This window comes from Triplophysa dalaica, chromosome 14, assembly GCF_015846415.1.
Source record: "Triplophysa dalaica isolate WHDGS20190420 chromosome 14, ASM1584641v1, whole genome shotgun sequence".
In the NCBI taxonomy this organism is placed as follows: Eukaryota; Metazoa; Chordata; class Actinopteri; order Cypriniformes; family Nemacheilidae; genus Triplophysa; species Triplophysa dalaica.
In genome coordinates, this window is record NC_079555.1 from 5,024,556 (window position 1) to 5,038,794 (window position 14,239).

General features: G+C 38.6%; 1 protein-coding gene across 2 annotated transcripts in view; it reads right to left on the reverse strand.

Moving 5' to 3' along the window:
• Positions 1–14,239, reverse strand: part of si:ch211-1e14.1 (UPF0606 protein KIAA1549) — a 36,344-nt gene that overhangs the window by 15,205 nt on the left and 6,900 nt on the right. For both annotated transcript variants that reach the window (XM_056766189.1, XM_056766188.1), the window contains exons 3-9: positions 4,708–6,744; positions 4,477–4,565; positions 3,670–3,838; positions 3,411–3,541; positions 2,531–2,714; positions 1,583–1,642; positions 1,230–1,375 (exon numbers count right to left, since the gene is read on the reverse strand). In XM_056766189.1, the coding sequence (XP_056622167.1) occupies positions 1,230–1,375; positions 1,583–1,642; positions 2,531–2,714; positions 3,411–3,541; positions 3,670–3,838; positions 4,477–4,565; positions 4,708–6,744 (2,816 nt within the window). The remainder of the gene's footprint in view (positions 1–1,229; positions 1,376–1,582; positions 1,643–2,530; positions 2,715–3,410; positions 3,542–3,669; positions 3,839–4,476; positions 4,566–4,707; positions 6,745–14,239) is intronic.

The window sequence follows — 14,239 nt, forward strand, 5'->3', positions numbered from 1 at the left end:
AGTGGTGCTTTTATGTGCCAAAACCGCCACAATCTCAGGGTGTTGCACATGGTTAGTAGAGATTTGCATTTTGGTTTCAAGGACATTGTGGCGTTTCTAAATGTTATATCAACCACTTACAAAGTATAATTACGTTCATTATCAGCTAATATGTTTGTTAATAAGAGTCGCTATATTACGACTCATTTGGAAACCACAAGGTCAGCTAGTCAGGCATTGGAGAAGGTCTGTCATGATGCTTTCCTTCTTGTTAGGAGTTTTCTAGTTCTTTGGACAGGGCCGTAAACGGTACCATGTCTTTTGTGCTTGTTGTGTTCTGTGTGAAAACACGTGGCCTTTGTTGTGACTGCGCCACGTGTTCTCCTGTAGCGTGCCTTGGCCCTGCCCACTAGTTTCAACAATCTTCTCATTAGTGTTTGATTCCCCTCACCTGCCCAGTGTAATTTTCCCTCATTTGTTGTCCCCATTTAAGACCCTAGTGTTCTCTGTCCCGTGCAAATTTGTTTTGCTATGTTTGCAGAGTCCTGTGTAGTATTCCCCAACATCTTGTTTCCCCTTTCCAGTCTTGTCAGTCATCCAAAGTGGACTTTTTATTTTTGTCATTTGGACTGCCTTTGTTTTGCCCCCTCGAGGTAAGCAAATGTTTTTGAGTCCCGTTTCATTAAGTGTTTGCCCCAATTGTGGGTTTTTGTTTTATTAAAGTCTTTGTTGCTACCTGCTCTTTGCATCTGGGTTCTTCCTGTCAGTTTCCTGCCCACGTCGGCCTCTTTCTTCACAGTCTCTATATAACAGTAAAATCTTCCTTTTGCAAGCCGAACAGTCAATAAACGGTTTGAAAATCCCCCTCGCTGCACATTTAATAATTTAACAGAGATTGGAGCCGGCGTACGGCGCGTCAGCTGATCGACAAGAATAAAATGGTTGCTTTTAAAGTGGTTATCGGGGCCAGGAGGATGTTGCCATGGATACTCGTGTCCCTGAATGATGATGCTCGGAGGGAGAGCCGAGCAGGTGTGGGGAAGTGGCAAAGACTTAGGCTTATTAAGAGCCGGAGACATTAGACATATACAAGATGGGCTTCGATAATGAATTCAATGGTCTCATCCACAGAGAGCAAGAATGAAGAAATGCGGCAGACTTCATTGTCACATTACACGCATTTATTTGATGCAACCGCTGAAGAAGCCACGTGATTCAATGTACAAGTCCAATATGAAGAGAACACAAACCTGCACACTGTTGTTTCCAACACTAGTTGCTCTTCTAAAGCGACGCCCCGTTCCGAGTGCGTCCCCTAGCAACAGAGCCAATTTTCTCTCCACGGAAGCTTGGAAGACCCTGTCATTCACACGCTGGTCCAAAACACCCAGCAATACTGAACACACAGATGCAAATTATGTTAAACTTGATTGGTCATTTGCCATTAATCACAGTCAAAAAGCATGTTTATTTAAAATTATGGTAACATTACTTTGTAATAAAGGAGTGTTAAAAAGATGTAAAAAAATCAACAGATGTTTTCTTTACAGGTAAACTATTTCTTTAAGCTTATCTAACTGGAGGAATGTCAGCAGTCCGGTACCTGTTCTAACCCAAGAAGAACGAAGCAGTTGGGTTGTATTCAGTGCAGGGTAGTGAAAAGCTAAAAATACAGAGAAAGAACGAAAAAAACGTAAATTGTAAATTCTTACATTTTCATTCACAGTCACATTTTCAAATTGAACTACACATGTACTGTGGCTGAAAGAATTCACTTTAACATTACTGACTGAAAGACAAATTCATCTGAAGAGATTTCCATGAAGTGATACATAGTAGGAAAAATGACATTCTGGGACACTTTTGCTATCATTGTATATTTTCCTACTATCGTAGTCAATGGAGGGCAAAATCTGTCTGGTTAAAAGCATTCTTCCAAATATCTTTCTCTGTGTTCATCAGAATAAAATACATTTATATAGATTTGGACCAACTTGAAGGTGAGTAAATGACGACAGAAATTTTTGGGTGAAGTATCACTTTAATTCGGTTTACTTTGCATTTTCTTTTTGGCCAATGGATCACACTAAAATAACCAATGTGGGCCTATTTTTGCACATTTACTTTTTACGCTTTTTCACAACAAAAACACAAACACATCAACCAGGCTAATGTCTCGAAATCTACTTCTGAGATAACAAGCAATAACGTGTAACTTCAACCACTAAATTCTCTATAATTTTGTGGCATTACTCCGTCAATATTAATGATATCAAGGTTATTTTTCACAGAACATTCTTTATACTACTGTTTGCAGTATAAAACATTAAATCACAAAAAGTTGACTTTAGCAGGGTCACAAATTATTACAGAACAAATCCATGACAGAACCATCATCTATTATCTTATGTGTAGTATTAATACACTATGTTGTCGATACCAGTACACTGCAACCACCCATATTCACGCATACGTCGATTTATGGCGCCCGTAGTTCCTTGTTTGCGAGTGTATTCGTGTAACTAAAACCAATATTTATGTGTGTACTCACGCTCTGCGATCTGTTTTACTGGGTAGCCCAGATAGTAGCTGTATTCCACCACACTGAGGTCACGAAGACGAGCGCTGACCTCTTCCCCAAGCACATACCCACGGAAGTCACGCACAGCAAAGGTGATCTCCACGGGAACCTTCTGCTGTTGCGTTTTCATGAGGCTCATTGTGATGTTTAAAATCTGCAAAACAATTCAAAGCTAAAGTTATCTGAACGTGAAACATCATAAACCATCTGAAGTAAACATTAAAACTAGAGAATTAGGCTGCAGTGTCGGGGTTCGGGTCAACATTTTTAAGCTAATCCAAGTGTATTGTTTTTCTTAACATAAGATAAATATACAGCAATAAATAGAAAATACAGGCTAATATTGACATGGAGTTACCTATGACAGAAACAAAGTTTAAAGTTCATGTCGTACATCCATTGATGAAAATGCAGAAAGACTGTGCAGAGCATTTGTGTAAAATACTGTAGCACATGTATTTCATAAACGTTAGTGAATGAAACGAGTGAGAGCCATTAGTTTTGTTGCCATGACAACGGTTGAACTGAACAGCCAGCTCTCTCTTAAAATCCAATCAGAGCGAACTGTTGGAGATGATGTCATCCCGTTTTAATGAGGGCAATGAGTGAAATGAGCTCTGAATTCTCATCGCAAACCAAACCGGATTAATTAAAGCCATGAATTTTTTTTACAGTATAAAGATATTGAGCATAATCCCTGCTTTAAGAACATTATTTGCGGTTGTTTAATATAAACCAATCAGTGCATTCACTGATGTGTAAAAAATGCCTGATATACAGTCTTAACATGGTCTCTAACACCATGGTATGACATTCAACGAAATACATTGAATATATAAGCAGTACTTACATGCACAGTGAAGTTTGTGGACTTCTGCGCACGTCGGAGAACTTCAGCCAATGCAGTGATCAGACCCTTCTCTATATGCTCACTGAACATACACATACCGATGTCTACATGGCTGGGTACAAACTCAAGCACTGCAGACAAAAAAACACAAGCTCAAGGAAATCTTAAAACACGCAATGAATAAAATACAAGATGTTTACAGTTCATTCAGTCGCTATAGGTAAGTACTGAGAATTATTGTATGTAGGCTATACTGCACCTGAATGTACGTGGTACTGTCGACCTGGTAAAGGACTGATGGGTGACACACTGATAAAAGAGCTGGTGGTTTGAGCAGAGGGTCTCAGGGCGTTAATGACTGATATGGCTGTATAAACCACAGCACCGGACACGGCACGAAACACAAAGTCCGGAGGAGCTTTCACTACCTACGACAGACAAAAAAACTAAGTAGAATGTACGAGCGCTGTGCACCCGCCTATATGCGAATCACAATTTAAATAACCAAAAATCTATAGAGCCGTTGATTATAGACTTGGTTTAAATGGGTATCTGGTCTATTTTCAGTTTCTCAGTCTTTGCCACTTTTGAGCCAAATTACATTGCGTTTGTTCATGAGGACCCTTGAGATAAAACAGGAAAGAAACTGTTTCCAGAAACTCCACTGAAACCTGACATAAGTATGTTCACAGATTTTACAACACATTTAAAACCTCTGTGATTCACAACAAGGTAAGCAATATCAATGATGCTAAATTCTGCAGGCTGAAACAGATGCTGCCTAATTTATTTAAAACTTTCTCTGTTTGAATAGCAGAAGTAATTTTTCTTATTTGTTTCCAAAAGGATGTGTGCAGAAGTGGCTTAGAAATGCTTATAATTATTATTATTAAATGTGGTGGGATGTGCCAGAACTGAAAATTGCTAACATTCTTCCAAATATCTTTCTCTGTGTTCATTGGAACAAAGAAATGTATACAGGTTTGAAACAACCTGAGGGTGAGTAAATGATGACAGATTTTTCATATTTGCATGAACTATCCCTTAAATCAAGTGATTAATATACCTGTAGCTCCACTGAGTGATTAAACTCCGCTTTCAGAATCTCCCTGATTTTGGCTTTGGCATATCCAGCAGTGGATCCTGGAGGAAACCCTATAAAAAGCAAATATTAGACTGACTGGTATCTTTCAGCCTCGCGAAAAAAAAGGCTTGCAGGGTTGCTTAAAGCATCACGTAACACATTGAGATCCACTTTGTGATATGCTACAGTTAAGAAAATGTAAAAATATCTTACCGACTCTAATCAGGTATGTGTCTGATTTGGTGATGTTGCAGAGATACTTCCGGGCAGTGGTTGTTTCAAGAGTTGTGCTTTGTGTTGTAACTGACAAGTCATTTATTGTAGTCACTGTTGCAATTGAAGACTCAGTGTTGTCATTATGTAACACTGTGGGAGAGACTGTAAAGTTACTCATGTCATCACTGTTAGTAACCACAGTGACAGGAGTGTCAGATGGCATTTCGCTGAGAAACTCTTCGTCGGCCATCTCGCTTACAGGGGGAGGTGAGGTCACATTGAAAGTTGAGTCAGTTGGGTATGCAGAGGTGCTCAATACAGTACTTAGAAAGGGAGTCTCGGTTGGAATTGAGGTGAAAATCCATTGGGTTTCATTAACCGATGACATGCTATCTGGTTCCACAGTCGGAGGAGGTTGGTTGGTCACCAGTAAGGAAGTATTGTAAGTTATAGTAGGTGTGGTATACAGACCACTGGTTGAGTCTTGACCAACCACTGAAGATGAAATGTCTATTGAAGGTGTTGGTACAAATGAAGACTCCAAGTCAAACACTGTAGTATTCGTAAGGCTCGGTTTAACGTCTGAGGGCTCCAGGGTTGAAGTGTTAAAAGGTTCAAATCCTGAGATATCTGTTGAAGATTCTTCTTCAATCCATGAACTGTTGTCTGCAGATTGCAGCGTGTCATCAAACACTGCAGTTAGCATGTAACTCGGGTCAAGCGCGTACGTACTATTGGGCACAATGTGTGTAGTGCCAATTGTAGGTGTAGAGGAAACACTAAAGGTTATATGTTTGGTAGTGTGGTCTGGCGAGGTCCCATTATCCTTGGTCATCTGAATAGTGTAGAACTCCAAACTGTTCATGTCTGGCAAAAGAACATCTGTGGGTTGGATGGTGACAGTACCTGGCCAGTCAGGTGCCATCTCTAAACTCTCATTCACAGATTCATTCTGGTTTAAAATATCTGAAGGATTTGAAAAATTGATTAAAGAATGAACTTTAGTTGGTTGGATGGTTGAAAGGGATGGGGAAATGGTGTGGTTGGGCTCGGAAGCCGAAATGCTGGGTATAGTGGTTAAAACTGGAGATGTTGGCCAAATGGGAACTGTGGTTGTCGAACTGAGAAATGTTGTTTGGTGTTGGTTTAAATCAGTGGTGGGAATGTTCGAGGTTGAATTACTATTAAAATTGTAACTCTCGACATGTTTGCTGGATAAATGACTGGTGTCACTCGTAGAGGTGGGATTCAGTTGCTTGCTGGAAAATGACATCACCACTCTTGTGGGAAATGTGGTGTCATAGGTCTCAGAGTTTGAGTATTCGAAATCATACACATCAGATGGGAGATTACTAACCAGGGAGTAGTCATTGTCTTCAGATCCCATGAAAGACATAGTTTCCAGGTAATCTCCAGAGCCATAATCCACATCCATGGTGTTGGTTGGGAAGAAGTCTTCAGGTGGGCCCATGGTCGGCTCAACAGAGGCTGATGTCACAAGATGGTTTACAAAAACATGACTCGGCTCTAACTGCTGATAATTTGGATCACGTTTTACTTCTGGGTTGTGGCTGGGTTGAAGGTCTTGAACTCTGCGGGATGGTTCCACCACGTCTCCAAAAGGCATCTCAGTTTCACGGACTCTCGTCGTTCCATTCTGGATCTCAGGGGAAGGAATGGGAGAATGATCTGGAATTCTCCAAGGAGAATCTCCAGAAGGCACTGATAAACTGTCTGTAGGCTGTGAGGGGAACTGTCGAGCTGGACTGATAGCGTTCCAGGAGGAGGAGGGCACTGTATGAGAGATAGGCACTGGAGACTTAACTTCTCGAGGCTGTCTGGAGGAAACTCTGGAGGGAGATCCAAAAGCTTTTTCAGACGCCAACGAATGTAAAGGTGGTGTGGCAAGGGGATCTGGGGCTTCAGATGGAACTGAACTAGGTGATGGAGAAAATCCAGACAAGGCAGAAGATGCATTATGCGACACTTCTATTGAAGATTTTTTTGGCATGTTTGATGCATCCAATGGCCAGTCTTAGGGATACACAAAAACAGGAAAATTCAATAAATGATTAATGATAAATTAATGCAAACCAAAACAAGCCCTGCTGCCAAAAACAGTGACATAAAATATTGGAAATATCATCTTAAAACAATGACAGGCCTTGACGTCAGACAAGAAGTTTATAACCTACGAATAACTATATAGGGTGAGATTATTAAACATTATTAAACACTGTTGATGTACATCACAAAGCATCTGTGCCAAGGACTCTCGTGACACCATGGCGCCCAGATGCTCAAGGTTTTTTTTTATTATTGTTTTGCATAAACTCAACTGTCATTCAGTCATTTTGAGTCACATTCCTCAACAAGTGCAAATGGTTGGAATGTGCCAAGGCCACAAAACAAGATAATACTTAAATAATGAAGCGTGCCACCTTCAATAAGGATTCCTGAAACAAAATCGGACTGTCTGGTTTATATTCCACTACCCGTTATATAAACTTTCCGTTAGCTCTGCTTTTACAGCGAGCACGGAGGCTGGGCATTACAGCTGGCAGTGTTTGGCCTGGTATTCACAGGCAGCTGCACATTAATGAAAAGGTCCTTTCTGAAAAAGAGGATGAAAGAGAAGGGTGAGAAGCTTCTTAATGAAGCACGAGAGGGTAAAATGGTCTCAGAGAGCGTGTGCAGAAACTTGGTAGTGTGCTGGGGCCAATAAACTAAAACAAGGGTGCTGAAACCATAGAGAAACCTAGAGATGAATGGCCTGTTATTAATCGTTTCTGTCAGAAGTCTGGGTGGCTGAGCAGCAGCTCTTGAAACGGCGCATTGGCCTGTTTAAGATATTATGAATAACAGGGTCGATTAGGATGTATTTGCAGTTTGTCATTGAGCAATGAGAAACTGGTTTAATGTGAGGCCTGTTAAGATAAGGAGGTAGAAGGTTATAGGTCAATAGAGGTGAATTAAGAATGAAAGAAGAAAATGGTTCAGGTCACATAAAAGGGATAGTTCACCCCCCAAAAATATGTTGTCCTCATTTATTATTAGACATATGTTGTTGCTCAAAACCTGTTTAAGACTCTTTTATTCTGGTGGAACACGAAATAAGATATTTTGAAAAATGTCTCTGTGGTTTTGTGTAACGGAATGGATGTGATTTAGGGAAAACATTACTGTTCTTTAAAATATCTTCTTTTGCATTCTACAGAAGAAAGTCATACAGGTTTGAAATGACGTGGGGGTGAGTAAATGATGATAGAATTATCTTCCTACAGAAGTGGTATCATTTTATTCTTGGCTCTTAATTTTTTTGGTAAAATCTTTCATCATTGCATATGTTAATAAATAAAATCACGAAAAAGAGTTAATTCAAAGTAGTCACTAAACTACACAACAGACTTCAAATCACAAGCCAGACGGATAACTTAGCATCACCTGACATCACTCATCTTCTGAAGAATCTCTCCACACATGGACGAAGCTAAATTTAGTCTTCTTCCCCCAAAAGTGAATAAACACATGGGTAAAATGGATAACACTTCATATAAAACCTTGGCTCTGTTATCAAAAGAAACAGTGTTTGAGAGAATTCCATAGCATCAGCCAACTCCGCTGACCACTTTAAAAGGCGATTAAAAAAGCTATAAAAATATTGATGACAGCGAGGCAGTAAATAAATCCAGCTCACCTTCTATCACATGTAATCACACAAAAATGATGCGCTACGGAACCAACATCCTATGCTTCATTAATAAGATTAACATGCTTAATGTTTGGTTTTCCTGGGTTCTTTGATTCTCTATGAGGCTGGGTTACTCACTCACATCCTCTAGGCAAAGTGTTTGAAGTCCCTGTAAAACAGACGGCCAAGTAACACAGACAATCATGACTATATAGTAGAGAAAGCAGCTTGAAAGATTGGTCACAACATTACAATAACAGCAAGAACAAAAACACATGCAACGCACGAGTCCCAAATATATCACTAGATTTCTGTGAAGAAAAAGAATGGAACTGCTCCAGAAATGGAGAACAGATACATCCCTGTGTCAAGCTATTTAATAAAGAGATGTGATAAAATAGCTCATGTCAAAAAGTGATAAGACTCCTGAAAGAGTTCTTGTGTTCAGTTAAAGCAACCAACCAATCAATTGTTGGTCAATCGTTTCCAGGTCATTGAGAGACAGTGAAACCAATGAACACAGCACAAAGATTTCCCCGACCTCTGACCTCACAAGTGTTCCGTTCGTACCATTCAGTAATAAAGAAAAGCATAAGTGTAGCAATATAACAGCACTGAAAATACCTGCGTTTTATTGAAATGCAAAATAAACTGAATTGATATTTCTTTATAAATATTGAGATAACATTTCCGAGGATTCTTTTGGCTATGACAAATGTGTAATGAAAATCTGATATGGTGACAAACCTAAAAGCATTTCAGACTAAAGCCACAACCACCAAAGCCTTCCATCTCCAAGCCAAGCAAAACAATCTGTCGACCCGCTTTTGGAAACGACACAACCTACAAGTCACGAATGTGTCGATGATTGACAAGCACAAGATTTTAAATTCTCTTTTCTTTTCTAAAGTTCAGTCTTTCTAAAAAACAAGAACATAAGGCCTAAAGAAAAGTAGTCCTATCTGTGCCTTGGTATTATTAAAAACACTATAGTGAGTTAGATTGTTCTGGAAATGTGCATTTTATTAATTTCCTTTTTTAAACAGAAGTAACACTATAACAGCAATGGCCATAAAGTAATTAAAGACGGAGTTACTCAATAAGATCGCAGGGCAAGTTCAATAATTCATTCATTCTTACAGGGTCACCTTCAGCCTAAATGAGCAGTGTTCATCTTGAGTAATGGCAGACGGTCTCTCACCCGGCAGACGAACAGCGGGGGAATACCACGACCCAACAGACGGGTGTGCCAATGATTCCCTCTGCCACCTGCTACAGAAATACATCCATGTAGCGCATGAACAGTCTGGCATTGTTGGAGCTATCGCTTTCACAGACACGCAAACGTACTCTAGCAACACATATCAGGTAGTCATGTTCTTAACTATATATGAACATGTTTTCTGTGAGTCACAAAGAAAATAAACATTTATAAATTCTTTTTGCATGTTATGTAACAGTTCCTACACAAACGCTTTTTTATTTTATGAACATAATTACAAACACACACTGAAATGCATTCTGTTCCTAAAATGTTGGCAAACTCATATAATAAAGCTTTATTAGATATATGCACAGAGCACAAATAATTCCAGACCAATAACTAGTATTGCATTTTCTTAAAGAAAGAAACTTGGTAAAAAATGTTGGAAATTAGTCATGGCACTTTGCACACATGTTGTTTCCGTCACTTGAGAGTCAGCACAACACATCTTCTATAAAAGTCTCTTCTTTTATTATATAATTGAACATTAACATCTGTAATATGTTCAGAAAAAACTGCAAAGAAAAAGAACTACGTAGAGCTACAGTGGGTTATCATCGTGATCACAAAGTGGACTATATTTGATCTTCATTTAAACTTATTCATGTCAGCCTTAATAAAATAACACTTATGACTGACTGACATCTTCTTTGGGTTGAATGAATAGTCAAAATAATACACAAAGGGATTCCGAATGAAACGAAACGTTGCCATAAACAAGATTATGGTTAACATCCGTACAGTATGTGTCTCTCTCTCTCTCTCTCTCTCTCTCTCTCTCTCTCAATGTGATCGGGCTGACGTCGTACTGAAACCACAAGAAGGCTGGAGATGAGATCAAACCCATATAAATGATTCAGTTTGGCACACCCAAATGTAATTTGTTCCTCCCTGAACTCCTGCTTAGTCAAAAGAGGAAGGAATAACCCGATAAACCCATCCTGGATTGAGTCACTTTATAGCCAAAACAATCTGTTGGTCTAACATTTCAGAATGATTGACTATTGTTTCACCAACAAACAATGAAAAATAAACACCAACGTGCATAACCCTGGCACCACAGTAATGCCATTTTATTTTTGGTAGAGTAGCGGATGAGTGCACCTCAAAGCTTAATTTGTTAGATCCATTTAATTGTACAGAAACAATTTCTAACACGCCCTCCTTTAATTTTGGGTTCGGATTTCAGGACCTAATTTGAAGTGAAACGCACAAAAAAATCAAGACTGCATCCAGAACCTAATGCTACAAACACTGAGAAGACCAAGTACAATCCCCCACATCCCCGGCAATGATGTAATTTCCTTTCATTTGCCAGACTCATTTTAAAGAAAGTCTCATTTGATGGTTGTTGCAACTCCAGCAAGAAAGAGGGGAAAAGGAAAAAACACAAAGAAAAGGTCTTTGGTATTAATTCAAATTCCTCTGCCCACACATGGTTCTGTTTTAAGCGGATCCCATTGCGTGACTGCCGCTCCCTAACACTGGCATAAACCATGCGCAGGCTTATCGAACAATCAAAGAAGAAACTGTGCTAACATTCGTTTTATCTCAAAATGCTTTTATGGGAGAGAGACTGTTATTTTAGGTGGTTTCTTTCATGTTATATTTAAAGTATATCCTCGAGCCAGACAATAGTCCTGTTAGACTAAGGAGAAGACTAATTCAAAAACAATACTTTTTTGGATCAAAGTTATGGAGTATAAAATGGAAATCAACAGACTGTGTGGCAAACAGTTTTAAAGAAAAAATATTATTGTTTTAAGAGTAATTTAGACTTCCTTTATGGTACATTGTCATTTTCCAAATCCCTTTCCTTAAATATAAATTACGACATTTTTTTTTTATAAATAAATAAATAACAAAATTCTGATAAATTTGTATCAATGAAATGTCAGATAAGGAATGTATTGATACACACTTTTAACCAAAATAAAAAAGAAACTGAAAGTCAAACAGGATGTATTCCCCAAAACTATTTTCCATACCATTTATGCTGTACATACAATTTATTGACAACAAGTTTAACTTAACCTTCTGTATGTATCAACAAATGTACTTAATAATACTAAATAGGATTAAACAGGAGTCATATTGTAAAAAAAGGGCATGGCATAGCTCTACAATACAACTACATTATTTTGTTGTTAAAATAAATCAGCATGAGGGATTAAAATGGCTCCTTTGACATAAAACAGAACACGTTTGTTTGTCTTATCAGTGACTAAGTGCTCGAGACGACTGAAACTTCCCATGAACAGGCACTACAGACAGAAAACAAAGAGGTAACAGCAGAATAAACACAGCCCACCAGTGGCTTCCCTCATGTCACGAACACTCTCAATATCATAATCACAAAGCAATTTTCCAAAAGAAAAAGTTAATATGGTCAAATCCACCTGAATTTTACAGGTTAAAGTTAGTAGGACTATGACTGTGTTTGAATAAAAACCAGAATGGAAGATGTTAGCTAACGTGGCACACGGGTAGAGCAGAGTGACATCAAGCAAAACATGTTTTTCTGACTGATTCCATTGATCGAACTGAGGTCATGTCTGCCCCGGTCACATAAACACTCTTGGGGGAACTCAATAAACGGGAATTATGCTGCTGATATTGTTCATTTGCACGCACGATCCGTGTTGTTTTAGCACCCGATTTACTGAAGGAATTATGCTGAGTGCAAAGTTATGGAGGATGCAGCAGGCTACCATGATTTGGCATATACTTCATCTGGCAACTTTACAGTAAACTGTACATCAAAGACTCGCTCCATCACTGTGATCAAGGCACCTGAGTCGGCTCTTCGAATTGCCAAAAGTAAAGACTACTGGATATATGCCCGGTTATAATGCTCTTCTGCATCATTAAAGAAATTACACCTGCCATAATCAATAGAAAGTGTACAAAAAAGATCTTAAATAAAAATCTTTATGTCTGTTTTTCAAGGGAGGCAATAGCACAAATGTTGTGCTATAGATTCAATTCTCTGATTTACATTATACTGGGGTTAAAGCAAAATAAATCCTGAGCCTGAACTTTCTTTTTGCAGGGTTGCATGAGTAGACACATACGCAGGGTTATTTGTCAAATAAAAAAGAACATTATTTGAACATTATTTCCTTTGAAACTAACTCGTAACATGCCGTTTTTGAGCGTGTCATACAGACGTTTCTTAAACTTTGATGGTATGCCATGTGTGTATGGACCACAGAATGACTTGAAAGAAGTGGGGGCATAATTGCAACCCACAAAACCATAGTTTTATGCAATTATGGTATGTAAAAACATAGCTTAACATACCAAATTCATCATAATAAAAAGAAAACAAATAAGATCCACATTTTTGTTTGTTTTTTAGAGCAAAATAAATTGAAAAATCTATGATTAATTTTGTACTTTATTAAACTATTTTGGGCTCTAGTAGTAATTTAATCCTTAGTTTCATACATTCGTATAAATGGTGATGATATGGCACAAGTCAGATTCACGACACATAGTAATGAGATCACAGTTGGTCAAAGCAGGTTAGCATAAATGAGCCCTCAAAAAACAAAAGTGATCACCTTTTAGAGTATTTTTATTTATTTATAATTAGTGGGGACGGATGTATTTTCCATTTTTCTCCTACTGTGAAAAACTGTGAAACGAAAACAATATAAATTCCTATTAAAGCTACAAAGGTTACGGAGTACACACAACCACATAGAATAGCAGCAGGCTGCTGTCACTAATGTATTGATATCTGTATTCTTTCTTAACTTTTTACGCTCACTTCAGACAATCAATGAAAATGATTTAGTCGCTTTAGAAATCCTTCCTTGATATCGCAATTGCAGTTAGCGCATGAGCGTGTGTGAGTGATGCGCAGAGGAAGAAATGGAGGTCTGATTAGATGATTTGCCAAAACAACACAAAGCTATCCATCTTTTTGTCACAGTCTCCATTTGTGTATGTCATATTTGTCATGACGGACTTAAAAGCTGCCCCACGCATCAGGCTTTATAAAGTACTCTCCAAAAATCTTTTTTCCGCAGTCAAATGCCGCAAGCCAGAGATCCGGCACGGTGGCAGAAAACTTTAAGCCCTGATTATATAAAAGTAAAAAAGAGTTTTTACAATTTTACAAACACTCCCGCAGTGCTATTTCAGTGCATTTAGCATCAGGTTAAACTGCACAGTGGGTGGTAAGTGAACAAGAGTAAGGTTTCTACACAATATACTTTTGTGCAAGACACAGCAGGTGTTTAGTGAATTACAAACAGGTAACGTCTTGACTGTGTCTCAAGGAGATGGAAGAGGAGAGAGGAAAACAAAGCAACATATACAGGAGAGGGAATGAAATGAGGAAGGTTAAAACACAGTTTAACTCCAAACTGATATCCAAAAACAGACTTTTCCTTAGCTTGAAGGAATATTGTGTACACTCGAGTTCACATCATGCTCTCGCTCTCTTTCAGTTTCTACAAAAGGCAAGAAGGCCAGGCCTGAAACTGGAGAGGCCCTGAAGACAGCGTCACTATACGGGTTTGGTGAGTGAATTCACTGCATAAACTAAAAACTGGTCTTATAGG